The following is a 25,245-nucleotide window of genomic DNA, read 5'->3' as shown; positions in this document are numbered from 1 at the left end:
GGGAGGAAAGGAGGGTTGTTGAAAGAGTGTGAGGGATTGCAGAATAGCTCGGGGAGGGGGCTGCATGAGGAGGAGAAAAGGCTCTGTGGTGCTGGGGGAGAGGGGGGACAAGAGAGGGGGCAGAAGGCAGTTGAGGATTTGAGGAGGTGGAGTGAAGAGATGGAGGTGAGAGGGCAGTGGAGGGAGGCAGCATGGTGGGTGAGAGGGGGGGCAACTTTGAGAAGGATGAGTGAGGGGGATGAAAGGTGGGAGAAAGGTGAGGGGGAAATTTTTGAGAGAGATGAGAGGGAGGCTTGGAGGGAGAAGAGTGGGATGGTTAACTAGTAGTAATGCCCGGCGTTGCTCGGGCTAGCAATAAAGCCTGGCGTTGCCCGGGCTTTCTTACAAATTTCCTGAATAGCTGTAAGCGGTTAGCGGTTCGGGGTTAGCGGTTAGGGTTAGTGTTAGGGTAGCTTACCCTAACCCTAACACTAACCCTAACATCTTGGCGTAGCGGAGGTAAACAGCACCCGGGGCAAAGTGGAAATTTGCGTCCCCCGTAGGCCTTAAACTTGAGTGGATTTGAATGGAAAATCCCATAAGTGATATCGATTTATCGATTTTTTTTCGAATATCGGAAGTGTTATGGAAAAGATTTATAGCCAATGACCTAAATTGGACCAAAAGCCATAATCGTACCGAATTTGAATGGAATCCGTTGGAGTTTGTGAAAATGCATCAAAACGAATTTTGAGGGGCCTCTCAAGGAAGACAATAATATCATTAGTATATGTGCCAAATATTGTTTCATTTCATGCAGTAACAAAAATCTGATGATGGAACAAAGAAAGGGGCGTGCCAAAATATTAATATAGATGTTTGAGAGAGAGTTTTCAACAGATTAGGTCATGGAAGTGTTGTGGAAAAAAAAAATCGAGGAAGAAGAGGAGGAAGATAAGAGGAAGAAGAAGAAGCAGAATCGGGAGAAGGTTAGCGTGTTGTTGTTGTTGTTTTTTTTTTGTTTGTTTGTTTTTTTTTGAGATAAGAAATAGAGAGATTAGTTGGGAGAATGGGGGACGTCAGGAAAGTGGGAGGATAGAAATTGAAGGTAATGGGGAGGATAGAAATTGAAGGTAATGGGGAGAAAAAAAAAAACCGATCGAACACCGAGGGGAACCGGTAGGCCTCAAATACCCAGCAAGAACGTCGACAAAAAAAAAACCACAAAAATCGCACGATTTTTGAAACAAAACCAAACTAGGAACACCCAGTAACATGTAGGTGAGAAAATTAAACAGTTAAAACGGGACAAATAACGACCGGAAACTTAACTTTGAGAACGTCAGCAGAGAGCCTCTAAGGAGACCTCTCGTCGCTCCAAACCCGGAACCGGAAGACCTATGATGTCATAATTATCATTAAAACATTCTACATGAGTAGTCGCACCGATGGTAAAAAATTTTTTTTTGTGTCAATCGGATAAGCGATTGCAGAGAAAACAGAGAAAATTAGCACGGACAACCCGAAACCATAATGCCTATGTTGACTTCGTCAGCGGAGGCATAAAAACAGGACATGTATGGTGTGGAATTCTTAGCTTTGTTGAGCTTCATCAAAGGAAGTTAAACCCAACATTTGAGCAAACTCAGACCTGGAAGCGTTAAAAACACAGACCGAGACGGTAGAGAGAGTTCTCACCTGAGAAGGTTCCTTCTCACCCAAGAAGAGAGAAAGTTCTGTCAGGCCTAGACCCTGCTTCGGTAATGGGCCCAGACGGCATCAGTGCTAAAGTTCTCAAATTGTGCTCTGCCATGACTGCTCCTCCCTCTGCCATGGACTTCACTGATCTGCCCTATTCAGTCTGTCCTTCTTTGGCGGTCTCCCCTCTACATGGACGTCAGCAAACATCACTCCCGTCCAAAATAATGGGGCAAAAACAGACCCCGCCAACTACAGGCCAGTGAGCTTACTTCCCATTACCAGCATTCATGGAAGCAATTATTGTTTCCGATGTCAAATATTTCCTGTGTTCAAACAGTCTGATGTCTTAGTATCAGTTTGGATTCCCTCCCGGTCACAATGTTGGATAGGCTTCTGGTCCTTTCTCAGCAATGGCTGGAGGCTGTCATTCTCAAACAAGAGGTTAGGCCCACCTCCCTGGACATATCTCAGGTATTCAAAATAGCTTGACGTCCTGCTTGGTTTACCAAGCTCTCTGCCTATGACATAGATGACTGCCTTCATTCCTGGATTTCTGACTTCCACAACTCATGCAGTCAACGTGTTGCCATCAATGGAACCCTCACACCCCCCCTCCCAGTAGAGGCCTGCGTTACCCACGGCATTGCTTTAATCCCAGTCTTGTTCCTCATCAATATCGTTGCAGTTATAGGAAGCCGGTGCTCCACCGAGGCAATGGCACACAACATAAAGCAGTCCCAAGACAGTTATTTTGTTAATATTAGTTTTAGATAGCCTTTCCCTTATGTTTCGTGGGTTTATAGGACAGAATGCATTGCGTGGGATGTTAGGCAGGTCTTTATTCCCATCTGTTATTTACTTTACTTCACACACACCAACTCTATCACCCAAGCATGCACGCATAGCAACAGGTAGCTCATTTGCATACACGCACCATTTTCCAGTCAACCTCACACCATTGACCAACAGACGCTCACCTCAAACCTTTGCCAGACTCGAACTACAATGCCACAACATTCATACGACTCAGCCAATGACATCCTAAAAATCCCCACATCATCGGACCACAGCTCAAACTTGCTGACACTCATCATCAACGCCACAGTCTCGACGACTGCAATCACCATCACAAACTCGCCACACTACACTACACCACCGCTACAATCGTTCAACCACAGTCACCACCTCTCTCTGGACTGGCAGGAGACAAAGAAGCAGCCCATATCATTATATGCTCGGGTCTGGACATTCTGGCATTTATCTTGGAGCGCAAGAGCGTGCCGAATTCCATTCAATGTCATGTGGACAGCCCTCGCATTCCACTCAATTACGGCCCACATTGGGTGTCCAGTTCGTGTTCTTTTCCGGAGAGCGCCACCAGATACCCTCACCACGTCATTATCGGAACTATAGCGCGTGGGCGAGTGCAGAGCGACTGAAGCCATTTCTGGTGCCAAATACTCACCTGGGTGGGCGCAAAGCCATGCTTAGCATCCGTACGCCAATGGGAGCGCTGGGAAACACCCATAGCCTGCCTGTTCCACCTCGCAAACTCCGCTCCTGCTGAGGGACAATATAAGAGCTTTGTTCTCTGGTTCTCTGTCTCTGTCTCTGTCTCTGTCTCTGTCTCTGTCTCTCTTTTGTCTGGCCTGCCCTGCCCTTTCTTCTTGTTCTTTGGGTCACAGAGTGGTGGAATGGAGCGGAACGGAGTCCCACGAGTGAGCAGGAGACGCCAGATGGAGCGCAGTTAGACAGAATAAATCACTTACGTGCAGATCTTTTTCCACTCATATTAGGTCTATCCTCTCACACATTTTCTTCTTTGTTTCCAAAACCTCCTGAACTACATCTTTAAACCTTCCTCTCCGCATTTCACTGAAAGTCATCGCACACCTCATTGTACCTCCTTCAACCATGCACCTTAGATACCCTCAGTTTTCCTCCCCCATTCCCCATCCTCAGTGACTGGGTTGCGTTGGTCTGTTGACCGCGGCTGATAAATCAGAGGTCGCAAACACCTCATACTTTCTCTCTCCCTCGTGTATGTGTCTGACGGCGCCTGTCATGTTAGTATAAATAAGAGTGTGTAAGTTGTTAATAGTGGGTTAATTCTGCACTGTGTCTAGTTTTACAAATATTTGCATGTTCTCTTGCCTTACCCCACGTAATTTACTCTTGTTAGCCAGCACACGAGGAGGCTAATAACTGCCTTGTACTCCACTGCCTTCAATCTAATGTGAACTTGACAGTCGTGTCAGTGCACGATGCTGATTTACTGGTGGTAATGCTGGCCGATGACAAAATGTCATGTTCATATTTGTGGATGAAATCTCGCACTGCCAAGGCCCCCAAATTTATTCCAATGCATGATGTTCGAAAGCACTTGACAACCCCCTCAAGTTGACACGATACTTGGCTTTAATTCCTTAATGGGGTGTGACAGTGTCTCAATTATTTGGTCACAGCAAGTCGGCTGCTTGCCCAGTGTTCAAGGAACACCATGACCTGTTGGACAGTTTAGGTAAAGGTGAAATTACCGATGATGTCATCAGATCATTCGAGGTTGTCATCTACAAAGCGAATGGAGTACCAGATGTAGACAATTGCGACAAGGTACGAGTCAAGTTATTATGCATGTGGTGGTCTCAAGAAACTCCACCTCCAACATCTGATGCAGCACGATTCTACATTATGTGTGCGCACTGCCAAGCAAGTTTCTGGAACCAATCCCACTCTCTCCATCCATGTCTCCCATGTGTTACATCCATGGGCTGGACCCACAGAGATGAGAAGCTGATGTAATCTTACTCTCCCTCCCTTCAATTCCTATAACGTGTTCGGAGATCGTGTCGTGTGGGTGTACCAATGGCTGCCTCAGTATGCATTTGCAGCTGTAGACGACTGAGATTACCATGTACTGACGGTTGCAGCTGTCATAACCAAGAGAGTGCACGTCAGAACATTTGGGAGGACTGATGTTATCCGTAATTTATCTGAAATTCAATACCAGTGTTCGTGGAACTTCTGTCATATAGTATTGCTATTGAAATGAAGACTTTTGAAGCTATGACAGAATATTTCACGAAAACAAAATAGAATATGGCCGTGATTTTGAAATGGCCATTAAAGGGTTAAAAACTCATCAAATGTGGCAAATACTTTAATCAAACTCAGCTTAACCTAAAATACAAAGTGAGCCTGAATGCCAGTCATCAACATGAAATGCTTCCCACTTTTTAAAGCCCTTTTTCAAAATTTGTCCTAGACTAAAAATGCTAAATCCAAGGAAAGGAAATCGCTCAAGGGCACACAAACAAAGAATGAAAAAGTGGGGAACAAGCTCGTCATTATCTTTTAACTCTGCAAAAACAAACAAACTTGCCATGTGTCGGTTCAGCACCCTCCTGTTCCAAAACGACTTCTATTTCAGCATCCCCGAGCACTGCATTTGCTGCTTGCAATGTCTCATATTCTTGTTTAGCACTCAAAGAATCCATAAGATCTTGGTCATCTGTCAAAATAAATTGCACTTTTAACACAGGTTAGGAGAACAAAGGTGCATTGTAAGAATCATAGGAGATATAAGCGCATAAATGACAACTTATGGCATCAGATGCACAAAGAGACGTTTTATTCTTCCATAGATTATTGATATTTCGATCAATTTGACAGAATGATCAATGAAAAGTTGCTGTCCCATCTCTTGTTGGATCTTGAGACAATCAGGGCATCCATGTCCAATTGTAATAACTGAGAATTATATCCTGGATAGGTCACTCCTTCAGCTCAAAAGTATTGCACTTACTTTTCAACTGTCCAGTCTAAGTTAGATTCTCAAAACGCGCGCGCACGCGCGCACGCACGCACGCACGCACGCACGCACACACACACACACACGCACGCACGCACGCACGCACACACACACACACACACACGCGCACACACACACACACACACACACGCACGCACGCACGCACGCACGCACACACACACACACACGCACGCACGCACGCACGCACACACACACACACACACACACACACACACACACACACACACACACACATCAATGGTGGTGCCATCTGTCAGATGGGACATTAAGATGGAGACCCTTCAGGCAGGATGGATGGGTTGCTGCTAGTGAAAGTTGAAGATCTCACATGTACTTCGCAAAGGTCGACTACATTGGCACCCTGGCAAGACTCCAATTTATGCTTTGAGTACCACTGGGATAGGAATGGCAAACCACCCAATGTAATCTTTGCCAGGATGCTTCGTTATCAAGGACCTGCCTTTGAGCAGACCGTCATGGTTGCAGGCAACTATTCTATTGCGTAATGCTGTCAATGCAGCCTTCAGCCAGGGCAAGATTTCTGGTCAGGGTGGGTGCACAAAATGGTCTGCTCTTTTTTAAAGGTACCAAGGGATCTTCAAAGTCCACAATGTGAATGCAAGCAGACAAGACACCTGAATTGATGTCCCTCAGGAAAGCACACCCACTGATGCAATGCATCAACGAGTGGGAACCACCAGAATGACACTTTAAAGTCTGAATGGGATTAAATCCAGAATCGATAGCTCGAAGGGAAGTATACTACCCCTGGTACACAGATTGAAGAGGCCAAATCTGAATACAAATTGGTTCAGACCGGGAAAATTATTACCATTTAAAAACAACTCAACATATGTTTTTTAAACGATAAAAAACTCATTACAAACAAACAAAATAAAAGGAAATACAAAAAAAAATTGACAAACATTCACTGTTTCCACTTGAATGCATCCAAGGAATAAACAATCCAAAAGACATTGCAGAACAGCGTGTTTTATACAGAAGCGAAGAAATAATTTTCTGTTTGAGTGTCTAACTGACCCAATTCCATGCCATCAAGCTGCCATAGATCCGGTTCCTCTCCAGGTTCCAATTTGATTTCTTGAATACGAACGCCAGGCCCACCGATGCTGTTGACTTCATCTTCATCTAGTGCTGGCTCATTTCCCTCCAGCGTCAGTTCATTTACATCTTGTGGAGGCTCATTTCCATCCAGCAGGGAGTAGCTTCTGTCCAGCGGCGAATCACTTCCACCCAAAACTCGAACCGATGTGATTTGGTTATCTGATGAAAAAGTAGATATTATGCTCCACATTTGGGGGGATTGAAAGTTGACATTTGGGGGAAGAGAATGGCCGCACATTATTCAAATACCCTCTACTTCAGTGTTTCTCAACCGGGGTTCCCCGGAACCCTAGGTTTCCGCGAGAAACAATAATAAATAGGCTAATGTATTTTTGAGTAGTTTTTGTTTGATTTAACATTCGTAATGTTACGATACACATAAGGCATATTGTTGGAAACTCCTTGGTTATTATAATAGAGGCTTCAAGTTCTTATATTATTTACAATTATAACAACCATAAGGAATGTATTTAACGATGTCTATATGGCGCCAGTGCGAAACCGCCCTCACTGGTTAGTGGACGTCCTGTACGCGGCGGATTCGTGTATCATTGAGTGACTGACTCAAGTACGGGACGCATGCACGGTGTCCATCTATCTTCTCTGTGCTTCCTAGTGCGGTCTCTCTCAATGTCTCTCAAGGTTAGTTCTTCTGTTTACCTTTATTGCTTCAGCTTTATTTGTTTAAGTTTTGTTGATCAAGTTACATGAGGTGTGTTTTTTAATCGTCAAACAGACTTGGGGTTGACAAACGCTTTCAAAAATGATGTTTTCAAACAAACAAACAAAAAATTTTTTTGTGAATTAAAACCTCAGTGTGAGGTCTCATAAACGAGTGGTATGTTTTTTTTTCATTGCCAATAAATTTGACAAAAAGGGGGTCATTTTTTCCTTAAACCAGGGATCCGAAAAAAATATATTATATTTACCACGTGAACTATGATAAAAATATAAGAGCTAGATATTAATAATGGTATATAATAATTTTTATGCAAGGGTTCCCTGAGACATGAAAACTATTTCAAGGGTTCCACAAGGGTAAAACGGTTGAGAAACGCTGCTCGACGAAAGCAGGGGATCGATCGAACCAATAATGACACAACCAGAAGAGAAGACCAGCACATGTGAAAGGTGCATAACGCATAAAGTTAGGGAGGTTGGAGTGGGGAGGGGGGAGATGCTATTGCAAAGCAGTGTCCATCACACTTTATTCCAAAAGGGTTCCTCCACATAATTAACTCCACCACCAAAGATAGACGGAGGCTATGTTTTCACCCGTTTGTCTGTGAAAGGATATCTCAAAAAGCTATGGACAGATTCGGACGAAATTTGGGACAGATAGGGTGTGCGACATGCCCGAATTGATTAGATATTGGTGAAGATATGTATCTGGATCCAGATCCAGATTCAATAATTTTTTAATTATCCTGCACATGCCAAGCGAAAAGCAGGGTTAAGCAATTGGTTCGGGTCAGTCTGTCTGTCTGTCATCAGTTTATGATCTAGGACCAACTTATTCAAATTTAATGTTACTAGTGCGTGCCCGTACGTGCAAAAATAAATAAAAACTTTCAAACCGCGTGCCAGAAACAACAACCACACAGGCCGTTCCTTCGCTCTCGCATGCCCGTACGTGCGTGGCCGTACATGCAAAAAAAACAAACAAAAAAAACTTTCAAACCACGTGCCAGAAACAACAACCACACAGACAGTTCCTTCGCTCTCGCATGCCCGTACGTGCGTGGCCGTACGTGCAAAAATAAACTTTCAAACCACGTGCCAGAAACAACAACCACACAGACCGTTCCTTCGCTCTCTTGAACCCGTATGTGCGTGGCCGTACGTGCGCAGACGTACATGCAAAAAAAACCAAAAATAACTCAAACAACCACACAGGCCATTCCTTCACTCTCGTAAACGACGACTGGATTGGGGCATTGTGTTTATCTATAAATGCGCATAAGAGAGAAATTATTATAATACAGTAAGTCATCACTATCCGGAAGTCCGTACATTGTAACCCGTAATGGGGAATGCGCTCTAACTTGGCCATAACTTGGGAACCACTTGTCCGATTAATTTCAAACCTTGAAAAGGCAAACAAACAGATTGCTGGAATTATAGATAGAAGATAGATACTGTGGGTGCAAAACGCCAAGCAACGTGTCCTGTCATTGGTAACTGAGGATCTCTTCCCCAACGGCCATGCCTACGCAGCAACATGTCCTGTCATTGGTTTGGAAAATAAATGGCCATAACTTGGGAACCACTTGTCCGATTAAAATCAAACCTTGAAAAGGCACATACTCAGGTCCCCAGCAATATACCTGGCAAGTTTCAATTAGATCGGACCAGTGGTTGTCGAGAAACAGCGGTCACAGACAGACAGACAGACACACACAGATTGCTGGAATTATAGATAGATATTTTGAACATGAATCGGAAGACAAATTTCTATTTTTACCGTACTTTTGTCTCAGAATTCACACATGCACGAAGAGGAATGAGATAATATTTCTACTCTTCTTGCCTGGCAATCAAACAAAATTGAAAATCATTCCAAACAAGAAACTTACTGTTTTTCAGGATGTCATAATGGACCATACAACAGGCACGAGTAAGTAATGTAACATGTTAGATTAGGTGATGTAATAGACACTGTGGAAAACAGCAGTAAATTCCAGAATTAATTGATGTATGTGACTTTTACAATCTTTATTTTATTTCCACTTAATTATATACAGTACTTGAACAATGTAATGCACAAATCTTTTGTCATAATACTTCCAAGAACCTCCAGTTTTGTACTACTTCAGTGTCCATCTGTCTGTCATATCTGTTTATGAAATTTGTGCAAATAGTGGATGGAAGTTTTTCCCCACTGATTTGCTGCGGTCAAATGAGCCGACGTCCCACTTATGGCTCTGTTCGGCCGTACGTTATTGATAAATAGGGGTGTTGCATCGAGAGCAAGGTTCCCTATCTGGGGAGGGGGTAAGCTTGCTGGGAAGGTAACCTGGTAAGTGGATGCGAGAACCCAACCGAAGTTAATAGTCTCAGACACGTCCGTGATTGCTAAGCAACCTGTCGTGCCGTGGAAATATCTGCAGCTCGTTGGCTTCAGGGTCAAAGGTTGGGAAGAAGGTCCGAAAAGGCCACTCGTGACCTGGTCAGCAAATCCATAACAATATATAACTAAGCGCGCACGCACGCACGCACGCACGCACGCACGCACGCACACACACATTCAAAAACAGGTGCAAATGGAAGATATCACGCACCAAACCAAAACAGCAACAAATACAGCCCCAACGATTGCAAAAAAAAGACAAAATAAAAATACAACACAAAATACCAGATAAAGGTGACAACTGGGATCAAAATAGCAGGGAAATATATATATATATATATATATATATATATATATATATATATATATATATATATATATATATATATATATATATATATATATATATATATTTAGAAAATAAAAGTTATCCCTGTGTCGTAAGAGGCGACCAGGTTTGCGTCAGGAAGGGCATCCGGCATAAAACGTGCCAAATCACTATGCGGATCATACGGATGATTCGCTGTGGCGACCGCTAACGGGAGCAGCCGAAAGAAGAAGAAGAAGAAGAAGATATTTAGAAAATAAAAAAAATAAAAAAAGATGGTAACTCAATTGGGATGGAGAACAAATCATCATAAATTCCTAAGACCAAGGACACTACATGAATGGCTTTAAAAAAAAATGGTAGACTAAGCCAATCGGCCAAGTGTAGATTTTACAAGATAGAAACATAAAGCAAGAGCCACCTCCTATCAGGATGCAAAAAAAACTCATGTCAGAACAGCTGTACACACAAAGGCACAACAATATGTGGAGTAATCCACTGCCACATCTGCAGAAATTTCAATATCCCAAGCCTACAAAGCTCATGGAAACACAAACCAAAAGCAATCATTGAAAACAAGGACATAATTCTCACATATGACCTGATGATCCCATCCAGTGTGAACATAGAAAACAGAGCATTGCGACTGGACATAGTAATCAGATACAAAAAGGAAAAGAAGGCATTGCTAATTGAGGTTTCAGTAACCAGCGATTTTGGCCTAAAGAGAGCAGAAATCAAGAAATTGACCAAACAAGAAAATGACCTCAATAATGAAGTGAAAAGATCCTGGAAGCTGAAGAGCACCAAAATTGGACAACTGATAATTGGAGCAATGGGAATGACAAAGAAGAACTTCACAAACATCCTACAAACCATCCCTGAGAACATTACCACAAACGAACTACACTTGGAGGCTGTGCGGGGCTCAGTGATGATCCTGAAAAGAGCTCTCAGAACAAAACTCTGAGAACAACACAACTTAGGTCATGAATCACGATAGTTCATCGAAACAAAGGTGGACACCGAGTCCTGGGAGGGCTCTGCTCCACCTTCTAAAACCCAAATTATGAAGATAATAAATGACAATGATGCGCGCACACGCACGCACACACACCATGCGAGATGGTCTTACACTTGGGTCCGTTTGCTCCTTGCGAAACCGAAGATTCGCAAGTATCTGTACAGTATATTGGTCGGTCGAGTCTGTCTGTCTGACTGTCGCCTACAGATCGCAATTCTACACCAATAATCACGAAACTTAACCACCTGGTAGAGCTCGTCAAAAGATAGAAGTTGAGGTCAAAAGGTCATAGGTCAGGATCACATAAAATAATCAATTTTTATCAGATTTACTTAAAATTTAAACAGGGCTTGCCTATTTGGGTCAGTGAATTTGGTTCGTGAAGCAAAAGCTAGAAGCTTATTGTTTTCAGATCAAAAGATCAAGGTCACATGAATTTGTTGGATTTACATCTGAGTGACTTGATATTTGAAGAGGGTTTGCATATTGGGTCACTGAAGACTATTGTTTTTGAGTTCAAAATGTCAAACATCAAGGCCACATAAAGTCATCAATTTTCTTCTGAATGACAGTGCGCCACTAAATTGTTTCACCAATCAAAAGCCTGAAGCCTATTGTTTTTGAAGTCGAAAGGGCAAGTCGCAGCAACCAATTTTGTTTATTTGTTTGTCTGCACATAATGTGCTCACGGAGGCCACAAACGCCACCACAAGTATTACACATTACCTTTTATTCAAACCAAGTACCTCTATAAAGTACTACATATGCAATAAGATTGTGAGCACGTCCAGAAAAGTACGTACTATTAGAATGTGAGTACGTCTATAAAGTATGTGTATTAAGAATGGGAGTGCACCTATAAAGTACATATTATTAGAACATGCATACGTCTAGAAAGTACGGAATGTGACCAAGTCTATCTATACTAATAAATGTTAGTGCGTGTCAGTGCGTGTTGTGCGTGTCAGCGTGTGTTGTGCGTGTCAGTGTGTGTTGTGCGTGTCAGTGTGTGTTGTGCGTGTCAGTGTGTGTTGTGCATGTCAGTGCGTCTCCTCCATAACTCCAAAACTATAAAACCAAGCAGCCGGAAACTTTGCATGCATATTGAGGGAACTCCAAGTGAAAATTGGGTGTTTGTGTTAATTAAAACACCCCTTTTGAAGATAATTAACGGCTTTATTTAATTATATCTTTAATCAGGTGTATCCTCAGCCACCGCTCTCTATGGGGTCTTAAGACGTATCCTGGATTACCTCGCTGGGGTCTGAAGCCGCCACATTTTTTGGCTTGCTCACCATGCCTTGACTTGGAACAGGCCGCAACAATTTCTTAACAATCAAGTTTTTTTGTTTCCCTTTCCTCACTCATATTATTGAATGCCTGTTCATCATAGCGAGGAATCACTGGGTGCATTTCAGTGTTCACAAACACCTGGAGATGCAAGCGGTCAGGCTTTATTTCATTTCCGCACATGTCATAACCTCGAGAATCTCTTAAACTAAGCTGAATTTCATCAACATCTTCATCTTCATCTTCATCAACCTCAGCTGCAGTTCCAACTGCTAAAAAAAAATATTTTTAAGTGTTCATTTGTCCAATTCGGACATTGCTTGGGCATTTCCGTGTGCATGGGTTTCAGCGGTGCCGGTGAAAACTTCATGAACTGTATCACTATTAACTGTGAGGCACTCAGCAAGTGGCTTAAGCACTCAAGCAAGCATTCCAACGGAACACCTGGCTTGGCAAGTGATTACCAATTGTTGTCGATAAACCCATGCATCCGGAAACGCCGAAGCAATGTCGGAATTTGACAAATGAACACTGTTTTTTGTTTTTATCTTTCAGCAGTTGGAACTGCAGCTGAGGTTGATGAAGATGAAGATGTTGATGAAATTCAGCTTAGTTTAAGAGATTCTCGAGGTTATGGCATGTGCGGAAATGAAATTTTAAAAAAAAGAAAATTATCAAAAAAGGATTGGATGTCTATGCAACCACCCCTTTCACACCATATACATGCACATGTAACATGGCGTGTCCAAACATGCTAGATACGTGTCCATGCATTTAATATACAATATGTATATAACACTAAGTTAGGCAGTTGGGATTATTTATTGTTCAAGAAAAAGGTACAGCTTACCAACAATTAGTACTAATCCCTATACCACCAAACAGGAAAGTCTACGTCTGCTCTTATACACTCTTACAAGCAATTTAATCCTTGTTGCAGCTAGTGAAATTTGAATTGGTGAGACAATTGATTGCTGGACCATGCAGCCATGATAGGTTTGCAAAACGAGATGAAAGAGCATCCTCCCCTCCACCCTCCAGGACCCCAAGCTTGGAGCGGAACAGAAATGTGAGAGAATGAAGCAAAATAGGGTATGCAAGAAAGTAAAACAAAAAAGAAGGCACAACTGCATGGAAGGGAGGGAAAATTATTAGCAAACCTGTTTCTCGAATTGACCCGAATTCTGGAGGATTAATGGTGTTACTCTGTGTCAACTGCACGGTGCTGAACCGTTGCGCCGACTGTCGCAACTCCTCACTTAGGCTATTCAGCATTGCCACGATCATTTGCGGGAGACTTGGTGCTGCTCTGGTGCCGTTGAAAACTTCAGAACCATTGGAGACGGTTGGAACCACAGCTTCAGTGACACGCCGTAGTACAGCATAGAAGGCAAAGGGGAAACGATCACGGACCGATGCAAACAGCTCAGCTCGAACCTATCAAAATGTCATTGGCCAAAAAGAACAGAGAAACAAGGAAGATGAGATTATTATTTGAAAACCTTTCACAAACATTGTTCCAAACTAAAATCGTTGGTTTTAAGAAGGGAAGTGCCATATGATAACAGATGCAAGTTGGGAAAACAACTATGTTGAGGATAGGGTGTAATAGTTAAATAGGAAAGTGTTCTAGTCCTTGTTAAAGCAGAAAACATTTACATCGTTACCTGAAAGTAAACTTCAGTACAAGAGAAGGCCATTTGGCCCATAATATGTGAACCGTATCCACACTTGTACCTATTAAAGGTAGTTCAAATTAGACAGCAAATCCCAAATAAGGAATTTGGCCAGAAACCGGCAGAGAGAAGGTATTGGGGGATTTTTAATGTCCACAATGATTTTTAATTATCCCACAAGAGGGTGACAGCTCGGTTGAGGGCTTACATTTTGGTTCCTGTCAGTCGGTCCCTCCACTCGAAATTGCGTGAATATTAATATTTGTGATTTTGGCAGTGATTACAGCTTCAAGTCTTCTTGGGTATATCTGTATCAGCTTTGCACATCTAGATTTGGGAATTTTCTCGCATTCTTCCTTGTAGATTTGCTCAAACTTTGTCAAATTGGATGGAGAGCATCGGTGAACAGCAATCTTCAAGTCTTTCTCCAGATTCTCAATGGGATTCAAGTCTGGGCTTTGGCTGGACCACTCATGGACTTTCACTTTCTTGTTCTGAAGCCATTCCAGTATTTCTTTAGCTGTATGCTTGGGGTCATTGTCCTGTTGGAATGTAAACCTTTTCCACAGTCCAAGGCCTTTTGCACTCTGAAGCAGGTTGTCCTTAAGGATTTGCCTGTATTTGGCTCGATTCATTGTCCTCTATATCAGTTCAAGTCTCCCAGTCCCTGCTACTGAAAATCATTCCCAGAGCATGATGTCGCCACCAACATGCTTCACAGTAGAGATGGTGTTAGATGGATGATGAGCCGAGCTTGGTTTCCGCCAGACATACTGCTTTCCATTCAGGCCAAAGACTTCAATTTCCATCTCATCAGACCACATAATTTTTAGCCTCATTCTCTCAGATTCTTTTATGTGCATTTTTGCAAACTCCAAGAGTGCTGTCATGTGCCTTTTTCTCAGGAGTGGCTTCCGTCTGGCCAATCTCCCATAAAGCCTGGATTTGTGAAGTGCTGCAGAGATTGTTGTCCTGGCAGGTTCTCCCATTTTAGCCAAGGAAATCTGTAGTTCTGTCAAATTGGTCATTGGGTTCTTGGTGATCTACCTGACCATGGTCCTTCTTGCCCAGTTGCTCAGTTTGGTCGGACGGCCAGCTCTAGGAAGAGCCTGGGTAATTCCATGTTCTTTCCATTTCCTAATGCTGAAGCTCACTGTGCTCTGGGGAACTTTCAACACTCGAAGTTTTTTTCATAACCTTCCCCAGATCTATGCTTCCTTTCAATTCCATATAAAAGTTCTACGGACAGTTCCTTGGAATTATTGGTGGAGTTTCTGCTCTGACATGCACTGTCAACTATGGGGACCTTGTATAGAAAGGTGTGTTTCTTTCTAAACCATGTCCAATTAAGTGAATTGGTCACAGGTGGACTCCAATCAAGTTTTAGAGACATCTCAAGGATGATCAAAGGAAATTGGATGCACCTGAGCTCAATTTGGAGTGCGGTAACAAAGGAGTTGAATAATTATTGATGTAACATATTTCAGCTTTTCATTCTTGAGGGGAGTCCACCTGTGGCCAGTTTGTAAAATTTTCAAAAAACATGTTTTCACTTTGTCATTACAGGGTATTTTTTGTAGATCGGTGACAAAAAAGAATAATAATAAATATTTAATCCATTTTTAATTCAGGCTGTCACACAACAAAATGTGACAAAAGTCGAGAGGTTTGAATACTTTCTGAAGGCACTGCAAATGCTGATGGATTCGTCATGATGACAGCTCGCATTGAGCCATACTCGGGCTGACGGGCACCTTGGTGCAGTGTTTGTATTACTGTATGCAAATGCAGTGATCATCGTATGTGCTTCAAGTGCATTATGTGATACCACAGTGACAGCGTGTACAATTCTGACTGATTACATCATTTATCCCAAACACACGCACGCTTGTTCATCAAGTCTTAACGGATCATGTCAATGTTACAATGGTGTCTGTCAAATGAGACGCGATTTGCCCTTTCAATTATAGTGAACAAAGGAAAAAAATAGGAGAATAACTTTATTCAACCAATATATAGAACTAGAACGATTGAGAGGAATGTGACAAAAAAAAATATGACCATATTAAGGTGAGAAGTGATAGTGATAGCCATATGGTTGGTCCTAACAAGGTTGAAATAGGTCAGGTAAAAAAAAAAAAAAAAAAAAAAAATATATATATATATATATATATATATATATATATATATATATGTATATATATATATATATATATATATATATATATATATATATATATATATGTATATATATATATATGTATATATATATATATATATATATATATATATATGTATATATATATATATATATATGTATATATATATATATATATATATATATATATATATATGTATATATATATATGTATATATATATATATATATATATATATGTATATATATATATATATATATATATATATATGTATATATATATGTATATATATATATATATATGTATATATATATGTATATATATATATATATATGTATATATATATGTATATGTATGTATATATATATATGTATATGTATATATATATATATATATATATATGTATATATATGTATATATATATATGTATATATATGTATATATATATATATATATATGTATATATATATATACATATATATATATATATATATATATATATATATGTATATATATATATATATATATATATATATATATATATATATATATATATATATATATATATATATATATATATATATATATATATATATATATATTGTTACGAATTTGCACCAGCCGGCGTGCGAACGTCCGCGTTCAACTAATAACGGCCGCTTCGCCCAGCGGACGGACAATTCAGTCGCGACTTTCTGGAACAACGCTGAAAACCAGTCACGGGTGTGCTCCAAGCGCACACCACAGCCTAGTCAATACTCTACCCGTGCGCGACAGGGTCAATTGCTGAATTATCGATATACCTAAGTATTCGCGTGGGCAAACGACCGCGAGACTGTACCTCATTGAGGTCTGCTTGGACACGAACCACTTAAGCGGTTCATTCCATTCTGGGATAACCGAGCGGTGTATTATCGCGAGACCTCGCTGGACCCAATTCTTTTATCGGATATTAAAAAGCCTGCTATTATTCCGAGAGCAATACCGGGGTTCAATGGGGAAAGAGGACACGACGAACGGGTTAACATTCACACAAGGACATTTATTTATAAAACGACACATATACAATCAAGCAGGCAGGTATGGAATCAAAACACCGACATGCACGGATGCAGAAAAGCAATGGAATTGGTGGGAAGGGACAAGACACGAACAAGGCAAAGCACTACAACCGTCTATTATTATTATTATTATTATTATTATTATTATTATTATTATTATTATTATTCACAAGCACTGACACAGTTCTACTTATTGGACTCGGCGCCACAACATTCATTGAAAGAAACAAGGAAAGACCCCCTCAAAGACAAGGGGATCAGACGGGACCCGTTGGCCTTTATAACATGGAGCCGTGTAGACCGCAGAGGCTCCGCGAGACCGTTGAAGGTTATCTCCACCCTCGTGGTGACTTCCTTGGGCGACCCTCGATGGTCCTTCTCCAGCGACCCACCGACTGTGGGGACTCTGGACTCCAGGCTCCAGCACGGCTACCCACAACTCCGCACTCCGACACGAGCCCAGATCTCCACTGACTGACTGACTGACTCCACCGACTCACTTTGACCCAGGCAGAGAGCGACTACTACCTCCAGACCCACAGCCACACACACGACCTCTCGTTCCGCGTGCCCTTTTATCTCGACGGCCCATCGCCCCTCCCTTCGCAGCGCGCGGGGGAGGAAAATTTCAGGACAGATTGGCCCGGCTCTTTTGTTTTAAGAACTGCCTCCCCGCGTCTCTTCCGCACGTGCTTTTCGTTGGGGGGGGGGAGGGGTGAGGCCGTCGTCCGTTCTCTCCCGACGTACGTCAGGCTTCTCGCAACCCTGCTGAGGTGGCAACATGGTGGTGGTGTGGTTGGCGTTATGGTGGTGTGGCTGGCGTTTTGTGGTGGTAGTGAGGGTGGTGTGGTTGGGCGGTGGTGGTTAAGGTGGTTGTTGTGAAGGCGGCTGTTCGTTGTCTGTGGGGATGTTGGCGGTTGACGAGAAGGTGGTTGTGGTGGTAGTAATGGCGGTTGGTCCAAAATAACGATAGTAAAAGAAAAAACGGCCAACTCAAAGATCACAGCCCGGGTGACACGAATAATTCCCATTAGGCCTAGGTCACATTTGCCACGGCGGCCGTGGGGTCTCCAAAATCTACGGCCACTAGCAATTATACGGCGGCCGCAGTATTTCCACGGTCACACAATGTAGCAGTCACATATGTTTTTATTTTTCGGGGAGCCACACGGCGTATTTAGGCCTGTCACATTTGCCACGGCGGCCGTGGGGTCTCCAAAATCTACGGCCACTAGCAATGATATGGCAGCCGCAGTATTTCCACGGTCACACAATGTAGCAGTCACATGTTTTTATTTTTCGGGTAGCCGCACGGCGTATTTAGAAATCGTGGAGACCGAAAACGTGGGGGTGCCGTACGGTCTTTGATTTGATGTCGCACGGTGACCTTAGGGCGTCGCTGCGGCGGCCATAGAATTTAAGGCAGACGCAAGGTGCCTGCAAGGCGACCGCAGGGGGGCCCTAAGGCGAATGTGCGGCCAGACGGACGGTAACGAGTGGGTATATATACCAGTTCTTTTTTTTACTGAAATAAAAATATAACAGTATATATAACTGAATATACGATAACTATAATATACCGTGGTGCCCCCAGAATCCGAACGCCCCATTGTTTGAACAAATTGGAATCCGAACAATTTTTTCGAGAAAATTTTGCCTTAAAAATCTAATACCTTTTAAAAAAACCGAACACAACGTAGCGTTCATGTTTGTTCACGAGTCTCCCCCACCTGTTCGAGCCGCATCTTCGCACTTTGTTCATTCAGTTTGTCGGTGGAATTATCGTGAAAGCATCTCTCGTGTCGATCGATACTTTAGGCCTCAGTCACATTTGCTCTACGGCGAGGATATGGCGGCCGTACGCCTTCTGAATTGACAGAAACGTGCGGCGACCGCAGAGAAACTGAGGTGGCCTCAGGGTGGCCCTACGCCATATGGCTATATTTTACAGGCCGTAAGGTTGCCGTGGAATTATAACGCGGAGTTATAACTTTTTTCATTTCTACGTTCGCCATCTCCCTCACAAACACGTAGAAATTTGAGAAGCCGAAACAAAAGAACTGGAAAAAAAAATTAACCCATTCGTTACCGTCCGTCTGGCCGCACGTTCGGCTTAGGGCCCCCCTGCGGTCGCCTTGCGAGCACATTGCGTCTGCCTTGAAAATTCTATGGCCGCTGCAGGAACGCCCTAAGGTCACCGTGCGACATCTAATCAAAGACCGTTCGGCACCCCCACGTTTTCGGTCTCCACAATTTATAAATACGCCATGCAGCTCCCCGAAAAATAAAAACATATGTGACTGCTCCATTGTGTGACCGTGGAAATGCTGTGGCCGCTTTATAATTGCTAGCGCCCATACATTTTGTAGACCCTCCGGCTGCAGAGCCAAATGTGACTTAGGCCTTACCTCGTGTTTTCACCTTCATTTGTGATGTTTGTTTTTTTAATTAATAACAAAAAAAGCAATCCGATCACGTGGTGTGACGGACTGTCGGGCAAGGATTGAATTTCACAGCAAAACCAGTTGTAATTTGGAATATCCATGATTACGTCAGCCCAATGCGTTTGATGAAAGTGATTGTGGTTCTGCGGGCATCATGTTTGATGAGCTGCCCTGGGGGCAGCGCTCTCGCAGAGTGCGCGAGCGATTGGAACCCAGGACGGAGCTCGAGCATGTGTGGACCTTTGGATGTAGTGATTGTACCAGTTTACATACAATACACCGCCAACGAAGGTCACTTACTCATCTTATTTTACCTTAAACATGGGGAATTTCAGTTTAAAGTGTCTTGAAAGTGGGTTTTCTTTGGGTCCACGAACGGATTAATTCACTCCATTATTTCTTATTGGGAAAATATTTTTGGAATCCGAACTTTTTGCAATCCGAACAGCCTCCTGGAACGAATTAAATTGGGATTCTGGGGGCACCACTGTGTATAGGCAAACACCTATACTCCGATCTTTCGCGGTAGCGCACGGTCGACGCAGACTGCCACGACGCAGACTATTAGAGGACTACGTAGGTGCACGGCGGGCGTAGGGGAACCGTGCGTCGACCCTGCGTTGCCCGCAGGTAGTCACACAGACCGCAAGGCCACTGTACGGCGACCGTGGAAATAGTGCGGCCGCCGTAATTTTTGGGGGTTGGGAAAATTAATTTTTCATTGAGAAGAACTTACGGCAGCCGCACGAATAATGCAAGCCCACCGTACGTACTACGTACAGTCGACGTGGAACACATCTAAGTCATAGCTTGGCTTGTTGAATTGCTACAGCGAACGTAGAAATGAAAAAAAGTTATAACTCCGCGCTATAATTCCACGGCGCCCCTACGGCCTGTAAAATATAGCCAAACGGCCTCCCTGAGGCCACCTCAGTTTCTCTGTGGCCGCCGCACATTTCTGTCAATTCAGAGGGCGTACGGCCGCCGTATCCTCGCCGTAGAGCAAATGTGACCGAGGCCTTAAATCATTTTCTCCTTCATTTCCTCCCTACTCTTCTTTTCGTCTGATTATTCTTGAGGTAAATCAGGCACGTGCGCCTTCACTGTGAGGAAACTGCTGCACAGAGCCCTCGTTCCCGGGCGAGCCCAAAACCCGATGTGTGCAGCCAGTCATGTAGTGCGCTTGGCAGTGCGGGATTATCGACTCGGGCTTCCAATGGTCTGGGGAGGATTACCGGTTGCATTAAAAAGGCATACGAATGAATACCTCTGAAGAGGCTGCACGAATGGTGTTTTTCACAACACAGGAAACACAGCCAGCACGACACCCACGCTGCACGAAACGCGCACGGAGGCCGATAAAGGCGACTCCATGCCAAGTTTGGCGGAATGCGGGTGTGAGAGGTGGAAGCGGCTTGTTCCTTTTCAACCTCAATATCCGACACATATTGGTGTTTGCCCCGCGCACACGCTAGCGGAGTCGTGTGAACGCGAGCGCTGGCCATGTGCGTCATGGCCGAACCACGCGCACTGTATGAAATGTACTCGAAGGCAGACACGTACGCCGCTCGTGAAACGTGCAAGGATTTATCCATAGCGATGTACCTTCGGCCCTCGCTGGCAGCAGTGGATTCTCCACGGATGGTGAACGTCTTCTCGTCTCTACGGCCAGCGAAGCTGCGATCGAGCCGGGGAATGTACAGTGCGGGCCACGTTAGAGCGCGGGGCGTGCGCGTTTATCGGCGCTGGTCGGGCGCCCGAGCGGGCATACGGGACCCTCGGCCGGTTGCCAGGGCACGGCCCAGGGGGTTTTGCAGGACGATTCGCGTGCCAATTTCGGTGTGGGCGATTCATGTCATCTCGTGGGGTCCGAGCGGAATATTCCTGTTGTCTCGGATGGCCTTGCCGGAAACGAAGTGAGGCAGTTTCCAGCCAAAGTTGGCGGGCGGGCCACGTTTTGATTTGGCATGGCCTCTCCCCCACCCCCCCCCCCCGAGTTGCAAGTCCTATAAAGGCCAGAGCAGTCCCTCCACATTTCTCTTACTTTTTCTCTTTTTCCACCGCTCTCCCGCTCTCGCCTCGCCTCGTCGACAACGCCACGACCCACCTCCTGCTGTCTGGACTCCACCTCCTCATCTCCACCCACACAACGTCGACCCCACCCACCTACCTGGTCCCGCCTACCACTCCATCCACGCACCCTGGACTCCACCCCCTTATCCACTCAAGCTCCTCCTTTCCGAACACAATCTCCACACGCGCGGCTGAAGCCAGAGACGATGCGCCCACTGTCGGGTACCGCACCACAGAGCATCCCCCCCCCCGGAAACCTATTGGTGGCGCGTCATGCTATCAAGCACAAGGGTACAGAGCACGTAGCCTCAACTCCTTTAGCTTCTCGTTGGAATACTCCCTCTTCATCAGGTTTTCTGTCTGTGTGTGTGCATGCGTGCGTGTGTGCTGATGCCTGTCTGCTTAAGTAAGACCGCAGAAGATCATTATCATTATTATTGTTATTAATTTCACGTTAAGTCTGCTCTGTGTCCCCTTTTGTAAGTAGCCTGTTTATTTGCTGCACACAACACACCCCAATAAATCTTTATCTTACCACATACCTTTCCTCGCCCACTGTTAATAAATTAATTATCATTAGGAATGTTCCCAGCTCGTCTGTGGTTTCTTTCATTGATCCAGCATGGTCCGAATCCTAGTTTAGCCGGGACTTTATTCCCAACGATCCGTTCCTTTGAGCCGGTACGTCCTTGGCAGTCGCTCGGCTGCATCCAATCCGGTAAAGTGATCCGGTCCGGTGGAGTGATCCGGTTCGGAGAAGGCATACCGAGGGCGTGTTCCCCGGTAATCAAACCACATGATTAATCAGGTAACCCGATTCACCCATAGACGGGAGGACCCAGGGTCACGCGGTTGAGTTATTGGTGTCCACGGTCGGTTAAGCGACCCGCCGCGTCACGGAATTATCTGTGTGCGACGGCCTACAATTCCGGGGAGTCTGGTGGGAACTGGGATAGCTTCCCCCACCAAGTGGTCTTCTCACCCGACCCCCGGCCCGCAACAATATATATAATACTGAATGACCAGGCACCTGCGGGTGTTCGGCACAGGCGAGCAGTTCGTCGTAATCACTAATGCCAAGATCACGCGCCATCGCTTGAGCAAAACGTGGCTTCATTCCCCGCGCGGCGAGCCATGCAGCAAAATCCACACGTGGGTCCACCATTGCCATGGGATTTTGGGTGCTGAAAGGAGACAAAAATTGGGAGAAAAATTAATATATAAATCAGCAGGAAATGCAAAGAAAGAGGTAATTCAACCAAAGTTTGAGTCTGGAGAGAAAGCAGAGCATGCATAGCTGAGTTTCTTTGCACATGCGAAAGAGCATCATCATCGAGCCTCCGTGGCCTAAAGGAAGGACGAGAGGAATGACAATCGACGGGGATGAGGGGAATGGGAATCAGAAAGGATGAGGGGAGTAGGAATCTTTGGGGAAGAGAGGAGAAGGTACTGGGTATCTGAGATGACTGTGACAGCGATCTGAAGGGTTTGGGCATGGTGAAGGAGGGGAAATCGAAGGGGACGAGGAGATAGGGAAATCTGAAAGGACAAGGTGAAGCAAGCAGCTGGAACCAGAGGGAACGGGAGCGGTGGGACCGGAGAGGACGGGAGCGGCGGGACTGGAGGGGACAGGAGCGGCGGGACCGGAGGGGACGGGAGCGGCGGGACCGGAGGGGACGGGAGCGGCGGGACCGGAGGGGACGGGAGCGGCGGGACCGGAGGGGACGGGAGCGGCGGGACCGGAAGGGACGGGAGCGGCGGGACCGGAGGGGACAGGAGCGGCGGGACCGGAGGGGACTGGAACAGCGGGACCGGAGGGGACTGGAACAGCGGGACCGGAGGGGACTGGAACAGCGGGACCGGAGGGGACAGGAGCGGCGGGACCGGAGGGGACAGGAGCGGCGGGACCGGAGGGGACAGGAGCGGCGGGACCGGAGGGGACGGGAGCGGCGGGACCGGAGGGGACGGGAGCGGCGGAACCGGAGGGGACGGGACCGGGAGCGGCAGGAGCTGGAGGGGACGGGAGCGGCGGGACCGGGAGCCGGAGAGGACGGGAGCCGGAGGGGACGGGAGTGGCGGGAGCCGGAGGGGACAGGCGTGGCGGGAGCCAGAGGGGACGGGCGCGGCGGGAACCAGAGAAGCAGGAACCGGAGGGATGGGAGCAGCGGGAGCTGGAGAAGGGAGCAGCAGGAACCGGAGGGAACAGGAGCGGCGGGAACCCGAGGGGACGGGAGCGGTGGGAGCTGGAGAGGGGGGAGGGGTGGAGGAACAACTACAAAAAAAAAATTCAAAGGGGACAAACGGATGAGGGAAGGTCGGCGGAGACGAGAGGAGGGGGAAGTCGGCGGGGACGAGAGGAGGGGGAAGTCGGCGGGGACGAGAGGAGGGGGAAGTCGGCGGGGACGAGAGGAGGGGGAAGTCGGCGGGGACGAGAGGAGGGGGAAGTCGGCGGGGACGAGAGGAGGGGGAAGTCGGCGGGGACGAGAGGAGGGGGAAGTCGGCGGGGACGAGAGGAGGGGGAAGTCGGCGGGGACGAGAGGAGGGGGAAGTCGGCGGGGACGAGAGGAGGGGGAAGTCGGCGGGGACGAGAGGAGGGGGAAGTCGGCGGGGACGAGAGGAGGGGGAAGTCGGCGGGGACGAGAGGAGGGGGAAGTCGGCGGGGACGAGAGGAGGGGGAAGTCGGCGGGGACGAGAGGAGGGGGAAATCGGCGGGGACGAGAGGAGGGGGAAATCCGAGGGGACGAGACGAGGGGGAATCCGAGGGGACGAGACGAGGGGGGAATCCGAGGGGACGAGACGAGGGGGGAATCCGAGGGGACGAGACGAGGGGGAATCCGAGGGGACGAGACGAGGGGGAATCCGAGGGGACGAGACGAGGGGGAATCCGAGGGGACGAGACGAGGGGGAATCCGAGGGGACGAGACGAGGGGGAATCCGAGGGGACGAGACGAGGGGGAATCCGAGGGGACGAGACGAGGGGGAATCCGAGGGGACGAGACGAGGGGGAATCCGAGGGGACGAGACGAGGGGGAATCCGAGGGGACGAGACGAGGAGGGAATCCGAGGGGACGAGACGAGGGGGCAATCCGAGGGGACGAGACGAGGGGGGAATCGGAGGGGACGAGACGATGGGGGAATCCGAGCAAACGAGACAAGCGGGAATCGGAGGGGTCGAGAGGACGGGGGAATCGGAGGGGACGAGAGGACGGGGGAATCCGAGGGGACGAGAGGACGGGGGAATCCGAGGGGACGAGAGGACGGGGGAATCCGAGGGGACGAGAGGAGGGGGAATCCGAGGGGACGAGAGGACGGCGGAATCCGAGGAGACGAGAGGACGGGGGAATCCGAGGGGACGAGAGGAGGGGGAATCCGAGGGGACGAGACGAGGGGGGAATCCGAGGGGACGAGACAAGCGGGAATCCGAGGGGACGAGACGAGCGGGAATCGGAGGGGTCGAGAGGAGGGGGGAATCCGAGGGGACGAG

General features: G+C 46.1%; 1 protein-coding gene across 4 annotated transcripts in view; it reads right to left on the bottom strand.

Moving 5' to 3' along the window:
* LOC147024959 (uncharacterized) overlaps window positions 1–25,245 on the bottom strand; it is a 52,439-nt gene that overhangs the window by 26,655 nt on the left and 539 nt on the right. For all 4 annotated transcript variants that reach the window (XM_085885432.1, XM_085885433.1, XM_085885434.1 and 1 more), the window contains exons 2-5: window positions 22,792–22,945; window positions 13,510–13,786; window positions 6,554–6,796; window positions 5,063–5,191 (exon numbers count right to left, since the gene is read on the bottom strand). In XM_085885432.1, the coding sequence (XP_085741558.1) occupies window positions 5,063–5,191; window positions 6,554–6,796; window positions 13,510–13,786; window positions 22,792–22,945 (803 nt within the window). The remainder of the gene's footprint in view (window positions 1–5,062; window positions 5,192–6,553; window positions 6,797–13,509; window positions 13,787–22,791; window positions 22,946–25,245) is intronic.

This window comes from Eptatretus burgeri, chromosome 6, assembly GCF_056783735.1.
Source record: "Eptatretus burgeri isolate ZD-2024b chromosome 6, Ebu_testis_v1, whole genome shotgun sequence".
NCBI lineage: Eukaryota > Metazoa > Chordata > Myxini > Myxiniformes > Myxinidae > Eptatretus > Eptatretus burgeri.
Note: the sequence above shows the minus strand (reverse complement) of the source record. Positions and strands in the feature narration are given on the sequence as shown.